The sequence below is a fragment of the Scyliorhinus canicula genome, chromosome 12 (assembly GCF_902713615.1).
Source record: "Scyliorhinus canicula chromosome 12, sScyCan1.1, whole genome shotgun sequence".
Classification (NCBI taxonomy): Eukaryota; Metazoa; Chordata; class Chondrichthyes; order Carcharhiniformes; family Scyliorhinidae; genus Scyliorhinus; species Scyliorhinus canicula.
Window position 1 is genome coordinate 147,185,720 of NC_052157.1, and position 19,055 is coordinate 147,204,774.

At 49.7% G+C, this 19,055-nt stretch overlaps 1 protein-coding gene across 11 annotated transcripts in view; it reads right to left on the minus strand.

Annotated features, from left to right (window-relative positions):
* rap1gap2a (RAP1 GTPase activating protein 2a) overlaps nt 1-19,055 on the minus strand; it is a 499,188-nt gene that overhangs the window by 68,164 nt on the left and 411,969 nt on the right. For all 11 annotated transcript variants that reach the window (XM_038814443.1, XM_038814438.1, XM_038814441.1 and 8 more), the window contains 2 exons: nt 13,308-13,343; nt 1,111-1,155 (listed from right to left, as the gene is read on the minus strand). In XM_038814443.1, coding sequence (XP_038670371.1) covers nt 1,111-1,155; nt 13,308-13,343 — 81 coding nt within the window. The remainder of the gene's footprint in view (nt 1-1,110; nt 1,156-13,307; nt 13,344-19,055) is intronic.

Consider the following 19,055-nt stretch of genomic DNA (forward strand, 5'->3'; position numbering starts at 1 on the left):
GAATGCAAGTAGAAGCTCAGTCTTGGATTGGATTGACCAAATTTGTGTGGAGCTATAAAACAAGGCTGAAAGATTTGTCTAGCTTTAGCAAGAGGGATAAATCTACAGGACAGCTCACACCCTGAAAGACAGTATAGGCATTAAGATTCTCCAGGCTGGGAAAGGAAAACATAGAAATAAACCTTTGAGAGATAAGAATTGTTTTGAACTATTTCTGGGAGAATTAAATTTCTACTTAAAAGACAGTGTGACATTTACCTGATGATAATGGATTTCTTTTGATTATTGTAAACATTCTGTTCTGTGGTTTAAAGTACAAGTTGCCTTGAAAAAGCTGTTTCTATGTCAATCGTGCTTTTAGTCTGTTTTTTACGGTAAATATCTTAAGGCATGAAATCTTGTCATGTGATCAGTTTAGTTCTGCACCAGAAGTTCAAATTTCCTTTTAAAACATTATCAGTCTCTACGGGGATCATAACCGTTATCAGCAGTCAGAATCAGTCAATTATAAAGTGGGTGGTACAGTAGCACAGTGGCTAGCACTGTGGCTTCACCCCCGCCAGGGTCCCAGGTTTGATTCCCGGCTTGGGTCACTGTCTGTGCGGGGTCTGCACGTTCTCCCCGTGTCTGCGTGGGTTTCCTCCGGGTGCTCCGGTTTCCTCCCACGAGTCCCGAAAGAGGTGCTTGTTAGGTGAATGGGATATTACGAATTCTCCCTCTGTGAACCCGAACAGGTGCTGGAATGTGGTGACTAGGGGCTTTTCACAGTAACCTCATCGCAGTGTTAATGTAAGCCTACTTGTGACAATAAAGATTATTATTGTTATAAGTTTGCAGCTCCTAAAGTCGTTCATGCCTCTTGCCCTGCGCTGAGCATCTGTTGTAAATCAGAACGGTTTACTACAATCGCATTTTCCCACACTTAATATTGTTTTCCTTTGGCACATGACTCAAATTGCTGCGGTTTACTCAGCTTCAATGTGAATTGACTTCTGGCTGCTCTCCACATTTTCCAGCCCTGCCCGCCCTGATGCCAGTCACTGGTAGGGCTGGAAAATCCCACCCCTTATATTTTTTTCAAAGCTTGTTCGACGCTTGTTTGTAACCAACCTTCTGCCTGTTGCCCTTGTCCTTCTGCTCATCCAGTTTTCCAGGCTGCGGGAACAAAACAAAAGATGAGACATGTTTGTAAATAATAAAAGGTTCCTAGATCAGCACCTGAAAGGCTGGAAGGTGGGATTAGAATGGGCCGGTTAGTTTTTATTTGCAGCCGGCGCACACGCGATGGGCTGAATGGCCTCTTTCTGTGCTGTAACCTTTCTATGCTCGCATGGTTCTAATAATGTTAAAACAAAATTACTTCGCAAAGTTGATCAACGAATGCACGTTCAATTCTGTCTCTCATTGCCATGACTACTGCCATAGGGGAGAAAGGGAGTTATCTGGAACTTTGGTTCTCCGCTTCAAAATTAAATCAGCAGGCTACAATTCCGACCCTGTCAGAGTTTCACTCCATCAGTCATCACAGAGTTTGGGAAGGCTGCTGGTAATGCGCGTTGTAGGGTCAGTGTTGGTATCCACGCAATGTTCAGTTCTTTCAGCGAGGAGATGCAAATGTATGACTGGCAAAGCTCAGTAGGTCTATCAATGCCCATCCAGTTCAACCTTGGGCACCAGCTTCCTCAACCCCGAGCAATTCTAATTTCTCAGAGAACAAAGAGAAACAGAAAAAGAGACTCGGGTCAGATTCAAGGCAGTTCCTCCCCGTTTCTGCAGTGATCTCCTTGTGCTATCTACATGTAACACCAGTGAGGAATGTGGATTCCATTTGCTTGAGGATCTCTGGTCGGGTTTACCTGTCGCTAAATCAGTACAAGCAGTACAGCAATCTCTGGACACATCCTGTTGACTGAGGTACTACACTGCAAAGAGCTGCTGCGGCTCCTGGTCATGTGATGACATCCAGGTACCTGGCTGTGTTTATTAAGTTTACGGGCGGCACCGTGGTTAGCACTGCTGTCTCACAGCGCCAGGGACCTGTATTCAATTCTGGCCTTGGGTGACTGCCTGAGTGGAGTTTTCACATTCTCCCCGTGTCTGCGCGGGTTTCCTCCGGGTGCTCCGGTTTCCTCCCACAGTCTAATGGTGTGCAGGTTAGATGGTTAAGCCATGCTAAATTGCCCCTTAGTGTCCAAAGGTTAGGTGGGGTTTTACAGGAATAGGGCGGGGATTGGGCCTGGGTGGGGTGCTCTTTCAGAGGGTCGGTGCAGACTCGATGGGCCGAACGGCTTCTTTCTACACTATGACTCGATGAGTCATCTGCATGCTGAGCTTCTTATAGGGACACCACTCTCAAAGCGATATTGCAACAGCTTCCAGGGGCATTCGCGTGGCATGTCACATGACAAATGTTCCGTTAGGACAATAAAGTGCCCTTTGGTACTACCTTCACCTCAGATATTGTCTTGGGACAGCTGGTAGTGGAAGAAGGATGCTCACTGAACCGAGGCGCACATTGACTTCTCATGTCCATTCTGGTATGTGAAAATATATGTCAACTGATATTACTTCAAATAGGTCTCACCTGGGTCAGTACTGTCACGAGCTATATTTAAAGTTTTATTGGAGGTCCTTGTGGTTCAGCAGGTAGCATCCTGGGTTCAATCCTACTCCAGGACATGCTGACCAAGGAAAGTACATTAATAATGTGGCCAAATAGGTTGAATATTAACCTGTAAATCCTTCCAATACCTGCCAATGGCAGGCAGTAAGAGCCCGGTCAGCTCTTGGAAGAACGTTGGAGCAGTCGGTATCCAAAGCCCCAGACAATATGCATGTAAAAATGCATGTTGCCACAGCAACCTGGACTCCGAGTGAACTGCATCACACCATCATTAAGATGTTTAGAGAAAAATGATGATGAGGTAGAATTGTTTTTGTATTTTGTCCACTTTCAATGATGGTGGCCTTGGGACGAAGGTGCCCCTAGCAAGGCTGCATTAATTGTCCACCCCTCGTTGCCCTGTAAAGGTGGTGGTGGGCCTTCTCCTTGAATCACCATCATCTTGGTGATGATGGGACTCTGACCATGTTAGGTAGGCAATTCTAGGATATTGGTCCAATGACATTGGAGGAATGGCAATAAGTGACCACCTCAGGATGGTGTCATGCGAGTGCCCCTTTAAGAAAGGCTTTGTCTTATCACATGGCTTCAGTGATGTCATTTTTGTGGGTGGAGCTGAGCCATGGCTGTGAGTTTTACTAGCGCTTTCAGATTTGACTGCTGTGGACTCCGGGAGAAAGAATTATTTTGTTCCTGTCTTTCTATTTTTATTTTAAATATCTGGTCCAGTAAAAATCACCTTGGTAGTGGCTTTAAATACAGTTTGCTTTCCGGAAGGGTTCAAACCTGCCGGTGAAATGGGGGTCAGAATATCAGGAAAAGCCAGTCTTATTCAAGTGAGAATGCAGAGTGCTGGGTCTTGCCCTTGGAAAGGAGTTTTTGGTTTATGGGATTTTGCTTTTGAATTGGAACAGTTAAGGGGGAATTCACTGAGCATTATACATAGATTACTGTAGCTAAGGGATGTCTTTATGTTTGTAATTGATAAAAAATCTTGCTGTGTGTTTATATAAATGTTAACTAAGTTCTTAGTATAAAGCTTATTTTGATTACAGTGTCTAGGAAGACTGTTGAATCACTCCTCAAGTGAAGGCTATTGTGCTCACACTAGCCAAATTCAGCATAAAAAGTTATAGGTCAGGCGAACTCCATAATATACTTTGGAGTTTCTAAACCCTGGCCCATAACAATGGTGCTTGACTTGAAGGGAACCTCAGAGATAATGGCATACCTCCCACACTGCAGCCCTGGAGAAATCACAAGAGTGGGAGGTACTATTGAACTCCAGTTCTAATTTATATTATGAAGCACTGATTGTGAATCTGTTATTGGTGGTGTCAGTGATTGAGGAAAACTGAGGTGATGAATTATCATCACAACCAACCGATTTTGCCACGCTGAAGTGTATTAACTGTGATTGTTTTCTACAGTGTATAGTGTATCACAACCAATAACCTGAATAATGGCAACATTGCAATCGCTCTTTTCCTCCATCAGTGCTCAAGACAGCATATTGTCTTTTGGCACAAAATGAAAGTGCACAGCTTCTAAACAGACGCTCGCTCCCACTGCACGCACGCTCGCTCCCACTGCACGCACGCTCGCTCCCACTGCACGCACGCTCGCTCCCACTGCACGCACGCTCGCTCCCACTGCACGTACGCTCGCTCCCACTGCACGCACGCTCGCTCCCACTGCACGCACGCTCGCTCCCACTGCACGCACGCTCGCTCCCACTGCACGCACGCTCGCTCCCACTGCACGCTCGCTCCCACTGCACGCACGCTCCCACTGCACGCACGCTCCCACTGCACGCTCGCTCCCACTGCACGCTCGCTCCCACGGCACGCACGCTCGCTCCCACGGCACGCACGCTCGCTCCCACCGCACGCTCGCTCCCACTGCACGCACGCTCCCACTGCACGCACGCTCGCTCCCACTGCACGCACGCTCGCTCCCGTTACACGCTCGCTCCTGTTACACGCTCGCTCCCGTTACACGCTCGCTCCCGTTACACGCTCGCTCCCGTTACACACTCTCGCTCCCGTTACACACTCTCGCTCCCGTTACACACTCTCGCTCCCGTTACACACTCTCGCTCCCGTTACACACTCTCGCTCCCGTTACACACTCTCGCTCCCGTTACACACTCTCGCTCCCGTTACACACTCTCGCTCCCGTTACACTCTCACTCCCGTTACACACTCTCACTCCCGTTACACACTCTCACTTCCATGGTACTCTCACTCCAACATTTCTAAAAGACGGGCCATAAACCACAAATGTGGCATATTCTATTGGGTGACAGGCCTCTGAACAGTCTTAAAGCAAAGGCTGAGTTACGATCTAAAACCCGTTAATGAGTCGTGCGTACAGCACAAAATGGGGGTCAACCTCAATGAATAAAATCTGATCAATTAATACTCTGCGGGGGAGATGGTGGCATTGTGGTAATATCACTGAACCCGTAATGTGGTAGGTCTAGGCTACCGCTCTGGGGGCACAGGGTTCAAATCTCATTGCATCAGCAGGCAGCCGGCGGAATTTAAATTCAGTTAATAAATCTGGAATAGAGAGTTAGTCTCAGTAATTGTGATCATGATAACTATAATCAATTGTTGTAAAGGCCCCTTTAGGGAAGCAAATCTGCCATCCCGACCCGGTCTGGCCTACGTGTGACCCCAAAACTGCAGTTGTGTGGTTGACCTTTGACTGCCCTCTGAACTGTTCAGTTCAAAGGGCAAGCAGTGGTGCCCATACCCCAGAAATAATTTTGTAAAAACCTCACAAAAGCTGCACAGTGCCCTACCATTAAGGGTTGTTGCATTTAGTCATGATTTGATAGAAAACATTAATTGTTTTAATTAATCATTAATTTCAGTACAGTGAACTCAAGACACTTGGCCGGTGTCTAGCGTTTTTTTTTCAAAGTGAACAGAAAGATCTAAGTATCTGAGGGGCTTTGTATCTGTATGTGGGGCGGGATTCTCTCAGGCCAGGCCGGACCGGAGAAATGAAATGAAAATCGCTTACTGTCACAAGTAGACTTCAATGAAGTTACTGTGAAAAGCCCCTAGTCGCCACATTCCGGCGCCTGTTCGGGGAGGCTGATACGGGAATTGAACCGAGCTGCTGGCCAGCCTTGGTCTGCTTTCAAAGTCAGCGATTTAGCCCTGTGCTAAACCAGCCACGTGACCAGCGCGAATTGCGCCATGCTATCCCGACGCCGGCAAGCGATTCTCCGCAGAGCGTAGAATCCGGGCATTGGCGCTGGCATGGTTGGCACGGCGCCAGTTAGGGGCCGCTCTATGTGGACGGCCCACCGATTCGGGCGCCGCTCTATGTGGCCGGCCCACCGATTCGGGCGCCGCTCTATGTGGCCGGCCCACCGATTTTTGGCCCTAAATGGGCCGAGCGGCCGTCGTAAAAAAGCCGATTCCCGCTGGCGCCATCCACACCTGCTCTCAACTGGCGGGAACTTGGCGTGGAAGGGTCAGGGGGTGGCCTGTGGGGGCGAGGTGTGTTCCGACACCGGGGGAGGCCTCCATTGTGGCCTGGCCCACGATTGGAGGTCACTGATCGGCGGGCCGGCCTCTCTGGTTGGGGGCCTCCTTTATTCCGCGCCGGCCCCTGTAGTCCTGCGCATGTTGCGTTGGGGCCGGCGCATTGTAGGAAGCCACTGCGCATGCGCGTGTTGCCGCCGGTGTCCCTGTGCATGCGCGGATCCCGCGGCGCCCATTTGACGCCGGGATCAGCAGCTGGAGCAGCGCGAACCGCTCCAGTGTCGCGCTGGCCCCCTGTAGGGGCCAGAATTCCTGATCCTGAGGCCACGTTGATGCCGTCGAGAAACGTGGCCACATTTCCGACGGCGTCATCACTTAACCTCAGGAGCACAGAATCCCGCCCCCGGTCTTTGTTTCCACTGGGGGAGGTGACAATGTCACCTGCGCTCCCCTTTGACTTAAGCTTCATTTCACTTCCTCAGCGCTGAGTTACTGTCTTATTGCTCAAACTGCAAATCAATTGCTGGCTTCTCTCCAACCCTTAATGGAGAGCAAGGGGCAGTTGGCGGTCAGACTAAGATTAACCAATCTGTTGCTGGTGAAGACATTGAATAGGTGGACAATGAGAAAACCAAACAAACCGTGAGATGCCACGATTCCCCCATCCTCCTGGGCATGGAGAGGAGATGAAATTCTGTTTGGAGAACTGTAAGTTTATAAAAATTCTGGAATGCTGCCAACTGCCCTTGGGGATCGGGGAATGTTTCATCTGAACATGTTGAATAGATGTCGGCGAGAGGGTGGATTATACATGGTATGTTGAAGGAGTATTATTGTTCAATGCTTTATTGTGCATTAATATTTCAAAATGTATTTTGTGTATATATATATATATATATACACACATTATGTATATAAAATTATATAATGGATATGTGTACATACAATAGGCCCAGGGTTTTGTTCCTGGATTGGGGGCGCAGAGATAGGAAAATTCCCGGATCCGCTAATCTACCAGGAATAGTTGCCTGGAAGGTAGATTTTCAGTCCGGGGGTGGGGGTGAGGGGTGGTGGTGCTGGATTTGAAGTTGGGGTAGGTGACCTGGGAAGAACTGAAGAGAATCCCGGGAGTGGAGATGAGCTGGGAAGGAGATCGCTCGCCTTGGGGCTCTGCATTCAAAATGGGAAAAAGGAATAAAACATGAAACAGGCCTGCAAGCCCTCACCCTCCCCACACTCTCCCCATGCCACATCCATGCCAATTTATGCTACCTCAGTACCCCCTCCTCCCCGACCCCTATGGCCCCCTCATGCCCATCTGCCAAAATATCCCCCCATCCAGCCCCCATGGCCCTTTATAACACCTGTGCCAACCATTGCCCTTCCACCCCCCTCTCCATGACCCTTTGTAACACCTGTGCCAACATATGTCTGTCCAACCATCCACGTGGCCAATTATAGCCAACATGCCCCCACCCATCACCATTTTGCTGTACATTTACCGTGCCAACTCACCCAGTATCCACCATAGACTGACCTCAGAGCCAATGAAGAGATGACGTAAAATATAAGTTCTATAAAATAAATTTCTCAGTGTCTAACGCAGACTGTGCTGTATTGAACAAATATTCCCTTCATTAAAAAAAACGATTTACTACATTTATATTCCTTCAACTAAATACAGGCATGTAACAACAAACAGGTGCAAAATCCCTTATACCAACAAGCATTTTAATTCGTATTGGCAATTCAAAGAGTCTATATTCACTTGCAGCTGTGCAAACTGTGAAATGGAAAGCATCCTACTGTGATAATGGATGGTTGTGAAGTCAGTCATGCAGTACCAATCCAATAATGGAGACTCTCAGATTTACACCAACAGACAAAGCAAAATAGCAAACCATTTTTTAAACACTTTAGACCATTATTTTCAAAGATTTAGAGGGCAGGTTTGTTAAATACCTTGACAGTCCCTTTGGCAGGTGTTTCTGACAGTTTCAACAGTTTATTTTGAGAGGTCTGTTGACAGTTCTAATGACTTTGACAGTAATGTGTTTATGCACTTTTAACGCACATTTATATCTATTTTTAACACTTCCAAAGGGCACCTGACTTAGCCCAAAGGCCACCTAAACACTAGCAAAGGGTATGTTACCTCTCCCAATAGGTTTCCAGGGATCAGATCCAAAGGGGTAACCTGACTATCCAAACAAACCCACTACCTGCTCTTACTTGGTCTAATCTGCACACTCCAGGGGCGAACTTCTCCGACCCCCAGCAGGGTTGGAGAATCGCCCGGGGCCGCCGAAAACCCTGCCCCCGCCAATTCCCGGGTGGCGGAGAATTTCTGCCACGGCTGGGGCGGAGGGGCCGAAGTCCCGCCGCTGGGAGGCCTCTCCCGCCGCCGAGGTTTCAACCACCTCTGGTGGCGGCGGGATCGGCGGCGCGAGCGGGCCCCCGGGGTCCTGGGGGGGGGCGCGGGGCGATCGGACCCTGGGGGGTGCCCCCACGGTGGCCAGGCCCGCGATCGGGGCCCACCGATCGGCGGGTGGGCCAGTGCCGTGGGGGCACTCTTTCCCTTCTGCCGCCACCACGGCCTCCACCATGGCGGACGCGGAAGAGAATCCCCCAGCGCGCATGCGCTGGTGGTGACGTCGGCAGCACCACCGGAGCATGTGCGAACCGGCGAAGGCCTTTCGGCCAGCCCCGGCGCCGGGCAGCGGGCGTCAAAGGCTGCTGGAGCCGGTTTTGGTGCCAGTCGGCGTGGTGCCAACTGTTCCGGCGCGGGCCTAGCCCCTCAATGTGAGGGCTTGGCCCCCAAAGGTGCGGAGAATTCCGCATCTTTGGGGAGGCTCGCGCTGGAGTGGTCGGTGCCACTCTGCTACGCTGGGACCCCCCCCGCCCCGCCGGGTAGGGGCGATTCCCGCCCAATGTTTTTTGTTATTAATCTCATCGGACTTCGCTCGCCTTTATTATAGCCTGGAGATTTTGATAGGCCAGGAGGATGAAACCAGGGGCGGGATTCTATCCACTTGGTGATTTTCGGCGGCCCCGGGCGATTCTCCGACCCGGCTGGGGTCGGAGAATTTTGCCCATTTATTCAGCAACAACATCTGCACGAGGCCTGGTTACACCTCACCGGGTCCTCTCTCCTTTCTGATCGGCTTGACAGTGGCCAGCCGGGGTAAGCCACCCAGCCCAGAGCAGGGGAGCTCACAGTGGCCAGCCGGGGTAAGCCACCCAGCCCAGAGCAGTGGAGCTCAGAGTGGCCGGCCTGGGTAAGCCACCCAGCCCAGAGCAGGGGAGCTCACAGCCCCGCTGAGCACGGGGAAATAATCATCCCCAGCTGGATGATTCCCGTGCATGTTATTACACAGTCCATAATATCGACAGAGATATTATGAAATAAATTTCAAGGGGGCATTATGTGATTACTTGATTAGAATCAATGTACAGGGGTACGGAGAAAAGGCAGGGGAGTGGCACTAAATCATGGTGCTCGTTTGGAGAGCAGGTGAAGACACAATGGGCCAAATGGCCTCCTTGTGCATCGTAACAATTCCCTGATCCGATGCATGATGTGCGCAAATGTGCTAAATATATAAAGGTGCCTCTTTTCCTGCCCTTCCCAATATGGCTAGTAGCGCACTCTCTACACATGATTGGTGTACAGCCCCACCCACCATATTGGATGTTTGGGTCTCCATTTTGTGCCGTGAAAACAGGTAAGTATCATTGCTCATCGAGACCAATGAGCAGGTCGTACACAACATGACGCGGGTAAGAATGAGTGGGTTCTTTCAGGGGGGTGCCAAAGTGTGGGCGGGGGCCAGCGAACCACGCACATGTGTTCCGGGGATGTGAAAAAATTGGAGAGATTCTGGGCGGGAGTGTTGGCGGCGCTGGCAAGGACAGTGGGGAAGGGGGTGGAGCGATACTTTGCTGCCGATATTTGGGACATCGGAGAAGCCGGAGCTGATGGAGGAGAGGAAGGCCGACGTTGTGGCCTTCGCCTCCCTGATTGCCCAGCGACGAATCGTATTGGTGCGACGGTCAGCAATGCCACCGGGGGTAGCGGCCTAGCTGGGTGACTTAAATGACTTTCTTCAGCTGGAAAAGATCAAATATGAGTTAAGTGGTTCAGGGGAGGGTTTCGAGGCAAGGTGGGGGATGTTCGTGGGCCTGTTGGAGGAGTTGTTGGTCGCAGGGGGGGGGGGGGGTGAAAAAGGGGAAAAATTTGTACAAACTATATAGTCGTGTGTTGGGAAGGTTGTTTACCAAATTGTTTATGTGTTGTAATTTTTCAGAAGCGTTTGGAATAAAACACATTTTAGAAAAAGAGACCAGTGAGCACACAGAATCACAGTTCCCAATTAAGACGGTGGTCCCTGTGAGCCCCACTCCCTGCTTGGAGAGTCGAATCGCAGAATCACCCGAGGTCTTATTTCCAGCCTTCGAAGGGTTAACGTAAAGGTGTTGGCAAGAAAAACAAGCTGGCCGCACCTGGTCAGAAAAAAAAAGTCAAGGGGAATATTTCCATGGTGGTTTCACAGCAGAACACACTGTGTTCGAGAGGAAAATGTCCAGACCACGCGTAGCTTGGAGTTGAGGTGATGTGGGTGGATTTGTTTTGCGTAGGGTGTGGGGTTTAATATATTTCTGTGATGGTCGTCTTGCAGCTCAGACCTGACACGTCACTGGTCCCCACTATTCCAAAGTTCTGCTTGTGCAATGGACATCAATTTATAAATATCTTTTCTCAGCATCCTGTCAGAGTGTGCCCTCCCCCCAGGGAATTAATTGCTTATTAACGCATCACAGGTAAACAGTGCAGGTAAGGAGCTGAGGCCAGCATTAGCTAATTGCCCGCCTTCGCCAACTGTGGGACTGCTGACTCTGTGTTATTTGGAAATCTCGATATGGACCCCATCTTCTTGGAAACGTGTCTCCTTAGCAAACGGCAGTGGCAGTGACTGAAATCTATGAACGCACGTAAAACAAATCATTGCAAATTATAAGACAACAAATTCCTCTCCGGATGAAAACAGCAACAGCAACTCCTTAGGGATGTCAGCTGATGTGTTAATTAGCCTGCCAGGCTCGGGAGGTCTAGTCCCACTTCCACTCTCGGTGGGCGGTGAGATCATTGATCTCAGCTGGGGAAGTCTCTGGGAAGATTCCCTGACCTCCGGGCTGGCAAGAGGAAGAATAAAAATCAGTGGAAGTTATTCCATGATCTTCAGAAGAGCCCCAATCAAGTGTTCATGTCTGTGTGCGAATCTGTGTGTTTTTTAATCTGTGTTTGTGTATAAGTGTGCATACTTTTGTGTACGTGAATGCGTGCGCGCATGCGTCTGTGCGCGTACATAAGTGCCTCAGTGTATGTACATGTGTGTACGTGTTTTTTAAATTCGTGTTTTTTAAATTCATTTATGGGATGTGGGTACCGCTGGTTAGGCCGGCATTTATTGCCCATCCCTAGTTGTCCTTGAGAAGGTGGTGGTGAGCTGCCTTCTTGAACCGCTGCAGTCCCCGACGTGTAGGTACACCTAGTGTGCTGTTAGGGAGGGAATTGCAGTATTTCGACCCAGCGACAGTGACGGAACGGTGATATATTTCCAAGTGTGTTTCTGCATGACTGTGTCTGTGTGTGTGTGTGTGTTCATATGCCTAAGTATGCCTGTGTCCTTTCAATAAGGTGTGCCTTGGGTTGGACAGTGACTAGAATAACAATGCTCACAGTCGAGATCACTTTGTTCAAGGTGTGGCAGTGACAGTGGTAAAAAAACTGGCCACAATCCCTTCCGATTTTTTTTGCCGCGCCACACTTGGTGTTGGAACAAGGCTGTTGAATCTCGCGAGAGGCCTCTCACGTGATTTTTGATGCTTGAAACAGGCCATTAGAGACACCAGGTGGTCGAGAACAATGCAAGGTGGTAACCTGGCACTCCCTCTGGCACCTGGGTACCTTGGCACTGCCAGCCCAACATCCTGGCCGTGCCACCTGGGCAGCTTGGCACTGCCTTTGGCGGAGAGAATCTCCCGGTTGAATACTAAGATGTTTCTCAGCATGGCCACGGTCGAGAAACTCTCCCCCAAATGCACCAGAAACTGGAGACAGAAATTTTCCGGGTGAATCGCACCCATGGACTTTATCAATTGAGGATTTGAATTGGTAGAGACTATGTGAGAAGGGATAAATACGAGGGAGCAAAGATTTGATCAAACAAAAGTTTGACAAAACCTAAAGGAGGATGTCATGTTACTGGAAAAGGTCATTTCATGGCAAACGTTCAAATCAGTTTCTTTACTCTCTCGCCTCTCCCTGCCACTCCCCTCGCTGCCACTCCCCTCGCTGCCACTCCCCTCGCTGCCACTCCCCTCGCTGCCACTCCCCTCGCTGCCACTCCCCTCCCTGCCACTCCCCTCCCTGCCACTCCCCTCCCTGCCACTCCCCTCCCTGCCACTCCCCTCCCTGCCACTCCCCTCCCTGCCACTCCCCTCCCTGCCACTCCCCTCCCTGCCACTCCCCTCCCTGCCACTCCCCTCCCTGCCACTCCCCTCCCTGCCACTCCCCTCCCTGCCACTCCCCTCCCTGCCACTCCCCTCCCTGCCACTCCCCTCGCTGCCACTCTACCTCAATCTCCTTGTTGAAGACACTCCTTAAACCCAAAGTACCTGACAGCTTTTTTGCCATCAGACTGAACATCTCTTTCGTTGGTTCAGCGCAATCATTTGTTTTGCGATGCTCCTGCATGGGATGTTTTATTACGTTAGAGGCGCTGTATTAAGTCGCTTTCAGTAAGTTGCTGTTGTTATTTGGCGAGCCACCAGGGGTTTGCCCTTGTTACAACTTCAAGTTCCAATCTGCAGTCTCACAATCCAAGTTTACATTTCACCCAACTTTATGTGACGCCTGTTACCATAATGACAGTGCCCCAGTGTGGCCTTTACACAGGGCTTCACATACCCTGCAATCAACATTGGCCAAGCCGATAAATCCAAATCTACTTCTTTACATTCTGTGTCACACACACACCAGCCTTTTGGCAGATTGATTGTCCAATTGAGAAGTATCCCCCAAGCCATTCCAGTCACGCCTTGCTGCATCCACTGCCTTCCCTGGTTACGCACCAAAGTTCCCTCGGTATAAATGGTCCCCAGAACAAAGAATCGCCTACCTGCATCTTCTCCAGCATGTCAAAGAACTCTGTGGACTGGTGAAGAAGAAGAAGAAGAACACAATTAATAGATACAGGCAACACGGATACCCCATCGCCGTTCATGCTCCAAAACATCAAGCTCTCTGTATAACAGCAACTGTGAGGAGCGGCCTACCCATGGAATGTCTTATGTAATAATAATAATCGCTTATTGTCACAAGTAGGCTTCAATGAAGTTACTGAGAAAAGCCCCTAGCCGCCATATTCAAGCGCCTGCTCGGGGAGGCTGGAACAGGAATTGAACCCGCGCTGCTGGTCTTGTTCTGCATTACAAGCCACAGCCCACTGTGCCAAACCAGCCCCTTTATGTCTGTAATGGATCAGATCCCTCAAAAGCACTGGACGATATAATATCCACTCTATATTATGGCTGCTGGCAGAATGGGAAATGCTGTGATCTGAACGGACAGCTCCTGCCTCTGGAGGAGCGGATGTTGCCCAGGAGGTGCTTTTGGTCACCAATAGCGTGGGCCACCATTGTTTCCGGCCATAGCTGTACTAAACGCTCAGCTTCCCAGGTAGGCCGCGTTTCGAGCCTGCTAGCCACCCATATGGGCCCAGTACTAGCCTGCCCTTACGGGCTCAGGGTACAGCCGTCCATATGTACCCTGGCCAGCACGTGGATGAGCATTATTGCAAAGACCTAATACTGCGGATCTGAAGTAAAAAGAGAAAATGTTGGAAATACTCTGCAGGTCTGACAGCATTTGCAGAGTGAGAGCCAGGGTTAACACTTCAGGTCAATAATAAAGAGACACATGACCTGAGACTAGAGTCAGTTGTGGACTGAACAGAGACCTGTGTGGAAGCAAGGATGGCGTTAGCTCAATTCACAGCTTGTATATCTACCCTCTATATAAGTACTTCGTTTATTTTATCAATAAATGTTGTATGTTCAACAGTCAAGACTTAGAGTGTTTTCCCCAGAACGACTGAACATACAAAATACAACAGATCTGTGCTTTAATTCCTTTTACCTGCCTTTCTTTCACATCCCTTTATATTTTCACCTCACAAAAATTGATTGACCTCAGTCTTGAACATTTAAATTGATTCGGCGTGGAGAATCTTTTGGTTAAAATGTTCCCGATTATCTTGACTCGGGCAGAGAAATGTGGTTCAAGCCTGCGTAACGGTGCCCTGTAGGTTGCTATTCTAGTTGTCAGAGTGCCCATTAGTAACACAGGACAGGAGATACATCCAGGAATCTCCAGCCTCTCCCACTGAGTTCCATGCTGGGTGGAATAACATTTTCAAAGCGGCATTTGCATCGCTTTCATCTGGGCGAGCTGCTTCGCTTTGAAGTAATTCCTCAAAGCGTCGGAGCCATTGGTGCTGGGGTACCTGACCCTCAGGCTTCGTCGTGGGGCCTTCGACTCTGAATCCGTGAAAGGCAAATTGGAAGATGTTCAAAATGTTGGCCAGGAATGGTGGAGGACCTGAAGGATTTAGACCTCCAGACACCCAGATCACTAATAGATAGTGCACGCAATATTCAAAAAAGCGAATAGGAACAGGAGCAGGGCATGCAACCGTTTGAGCCTGTTCTGTCATCACTTCGGATCTTGCCAATCTGTATCTTAACTTAATTTCTCTGCCTTGGCTCCATAACCCTGAGTATCCTTCCTTGTCTAACAAAAATCTGTCACTCTCAATTTAGAAATTTTCAATCAAATCTCAAATGTTTCTTAGTGGGGGAGGGGGAGGGGGGGGGGAGGGGGGGGGGGGGGGAGGAGGGGAGGCGGTGGCAAGAACGCTCCTGATTTCCACTCCTATTAGAATCCCGAACCAGACCACAATGCTGGCTAGGATACTGGACAGAAACCCAAATATTTTATTTTAGTTTTGTAAGTCAGGGAGGGAAGAATACCTCGCTCCAGGAGTGATCTCACGCAAAACAGAGATGCGGTATATTAACACAGTATTAAAATATCTTTAACATCACACATGAAAATAGCTTCCAATTACCCCTTAAACAATGCTATTCAATACAGTGACACAGTAACCCTTAACTGCTATCTTTATTCACAATCAAACAACAAAGCCATCTCAGCTCTCAATCCACTTTCAAATACAGTTAGCACTCAGGCATACCTGCTGTACAGAGGTGACTGGATACTCGACTTTGAGACTGTTGTAAGAGATAGACCTGATTCTTGTCAGAGCAATGCAATATTTCTGGCTGAAGTCTTCAGAAAACGTCTTTGTGATTTGACTTCCATCTCCAGCACCAACTGTAAACTCCTGTCTGACTCAACGCACTGTTGCAACCGCCGATCCTGTTCTCGGGCGAATTCTGCTTCTGGTCTGGCCCCAGTCAATTCTTTAACTGAACCGCAGTGAGAGCAAATGCTTGACTTTTGCTCCCAATCTAAAATTCAACTAAAATGCTTTTCCGCAAACCTTCGCTCCTCCCATTAATTACATCATCTACCCAGCTGAAACACAATCTATCTAATTAACTCCACAGGGAACTCCCAAATCCAAACAAAACTCCATTAGCCCAAGCTTTTTATGATGCCTTAATTGCACCTCTGTCTCCCTAAACCTTTCAAACCAGGATTCTTCAAAAACTACTGCAGCAGTCATACACACTAACCCAGGCATTTAACTCTTACTGCACCAAATGCCCATAATACAATGTATCTGAAATTCTGACATTCATCGCCCCTCCCCTTTGTGTGAAACAATTCTTCCTGTTATCACCCTGTAGCGGCCTTGCTCTAATTTTAAGGTTCTTCCCTCTTGTTCTGGACTCTACCAGGAGAGGAAATAGTTTTGCTCCAACTTTCCTGTCAAACCCTTTAATCACCTTAAATAGCTTCAATAAAATGCTTGGTGTTGCCTCAAGGGATTGGAATTCAAATGTGAGGAAGTGATTCTTCAGTTGCAGAGAGCCCTGCTCAAACACCGCCTGGAGAGCTGCACTCCTGAGCACCAGACCTCAGGAAATGTATATTGATGCTGGGATACCTGGAATACTGTGAGCAGTTTCGGTCTCCTTATCTAAGGAAGGAAAGACTGGCATTGGGGCCAGTCCAGAGAAGGTTCGCGAAGTTGGCCCCAGGTATGGAGGGATTTTCCTACGAGGAGAGATCGAGTAGGTTGGGCCTGTACTCATTGGGCATGTGAGGCGGAATTTTCCCAAAGTGACTAAGGGCGGGATTCTCCGTCCCTTCCGCCAGCCCCGTTGTCCTGGCGGTGGGGATCTCTGGTCCCGCTGGAAGCACACCTCCAGGTTTCCCGGGGAAGTCCCACTGACAGTAGTGGGAGCAGAGAATCCCGCTGCCAGCGAATGGCGCGCCAGCTCCTGCCGCCGGGAAACACGCAACCGGGAGGCCAGAGAATCCAGCCCTCGGCAATTTGTTTGGAACTTGGGGAGATTCTCACTGAAGTATCTCGCACTTAGAATTTGTTTTGGATTGGGGGCCTAAAGACTCCAGAAAGACTGCCTCCTCAGATATCAGGGCATTTTTTTTTGAAGTGCGCCCAATCTCCAGACAACCCTACAGCCTCCCGCCTACTCGGCAGCAGACCCCCCCCCCCATGACCAACACCCAGCTATGGGGTCACCGAAGGCCCACTCCTTCATGCCCACCCCTTTGTACCCCCACTTCATTCTCCCCTTCAGGCTCTCACTTCATGCCCCCCTTTATGCCACCTCTTTCATAAGACCATAAGACATAGTACAATTAGGCCTCTCGGCCCATCGAGTCTGCTCTGCCATTCAATCAGGCTGATACTTTTCTCATCCCCATTCTCCTGCCTTCTCCCCATAACCCCTGATCCCCTTATTAATCAAGAACCTATCTATCTCTCGGGCAGCATGGTGACGCAGTGGTTAGCACTGCTGCCTCAAGGCGCCAAGGTTCCAGGTTCGATCCCGGCTCTGGGTCACTGGCCGTGTTAAGTTTGCACATTCTCCCTGTGTCTGCGTGGGTTTTGCCCCCACAACCCAAAGATGTGCAGGGTAGGTGGATTGGCCACGATAAATTGCCCCTTAATTGTAAAAAGAAAAAAAAAATAACCTATCTATCTCTGACTTAAAGACACTCAGTGACTTGGCTTCCAGAGATTCACCACCCTCTGGCTGAAAAACGTCCTCCTCATTTTGGTTTTAAAGGATCGTCCCTTTAGTCTGAGGTTGTGCCCTCAGGTTCTAGATTTTCCGACAAGTGGAAACATCCTCTCCACGCCCATTGTATCCAGGCCTCGCAGCATCCTGTAAGTTTCAATAAGATCCCCCCTCATCCTTCTAAACTCCAACGAGTACAGACCCAGAGTCCTCAACCGTTCCTCATACGACAAGCTCTTCATTCCAGGGATCATTCTTGTGAACCTCCTCTGGACCCTTTCAGGTCCCTCCCCACTAATTCTCCCCCTTCTTGACCATGCTGCCCCCTCAGGCCCTGCTCTTTGGTAGTGCCCCTTGGCACCCTGGCACTGCCGCCTGGCAGCCCAGCCATGCCCTGTGGCACTCAGGCAATGACAACCTGGCACCCAGGGTGTGCCAACCTGGCAGTGCGGGGGCTGACACTGCCAGGATGCCAGGATGCCAGAATTCCAGGGGCTGTGCCAGGGCACTACCCTGCCCTGGAGCCGGGAGACTTGGGCTTCGAACGAGCTCAGCATAATTAAATGAGTGAATGGGCCTTTGATTGGCTTGCCGCTTCTGCCGTGGCAGGGCTGGCAAATCGCGGCCATTGCCACTGCACTGCTGTCTCACCGAAGGGTGATCTAATTAACGTGTTTAAAAGGATAAAAGTTCAATAGGATAGAAAGAGAACTATTTCCTCTGGTGAGCAGAATCCAGACAAGGAAGCACAGTATTACAATAAGAGCCCGGGCATGAAGGGGTGAGATTTTATTTGTAATAAAAACAAAGGATTATTCAGGCATTAACTGCACGTCACCGTGAAAGTCACAGGGGTGACTGCTGGAATTTGGTAATGGCCAATATTATCATCCTACTTCTGGCAATGATTAACTGAAGACAGGCATGCACTCAATGATCCCATCAAGCACTCCCTGACCAGCTGCAACACCAAGCACGCTAACACCCCAGCCCAGAGCATAACTGTCTGAATGCGATCCCTCAGGCTCCTCGTAGAACGTAGAACAGTACAGCACAGAACAGGCCCTTCGGCCCTCGATGTTGTGCCGAGCAATGATCACCCTACTCAAACCCACGTATCCACCCCATACCCGTAAACCAACCCCCCCCCCCCCCCCCCCCCCCAACCTTACTTTTTAGGACACTACGGGCAATTTAGCATGGCCAATCCACCTAACCAGCACATCTTTGGACGGTGGGAGGAAACCGGAGCACCCGGAGGAAACCCACGCACACACAGGTCTTAATGGCTTTTGCCTATAATGTTTGTGCAACTCAGTAAGAACTATTTGTTGGTCCCCCAACTAAGCAAGGAAATTATTTAGGATGCACGGTAGCATTGTGGATAGCACAATCGCTTCACAGCTCCAGGGTCCCAGGTTCGATTCTGGCTTGGGTCACTGTCTGTGCGGAGTCTGCACATCCTCCCCGTGTGTGCGTGGGTTTCCTCCGGGTGCTCCGGTTTCCTCCCACAGTCCAAAGATGTGCAGGTTCGGTGGATTGGCCGTGCTAAATTGCCCTTAGTGTTCAAAATTGGCCTTAGTGTTGGGTGGGGTTGCTGGGTTATGAGGATAGGGTGGAGGTGTTGACCT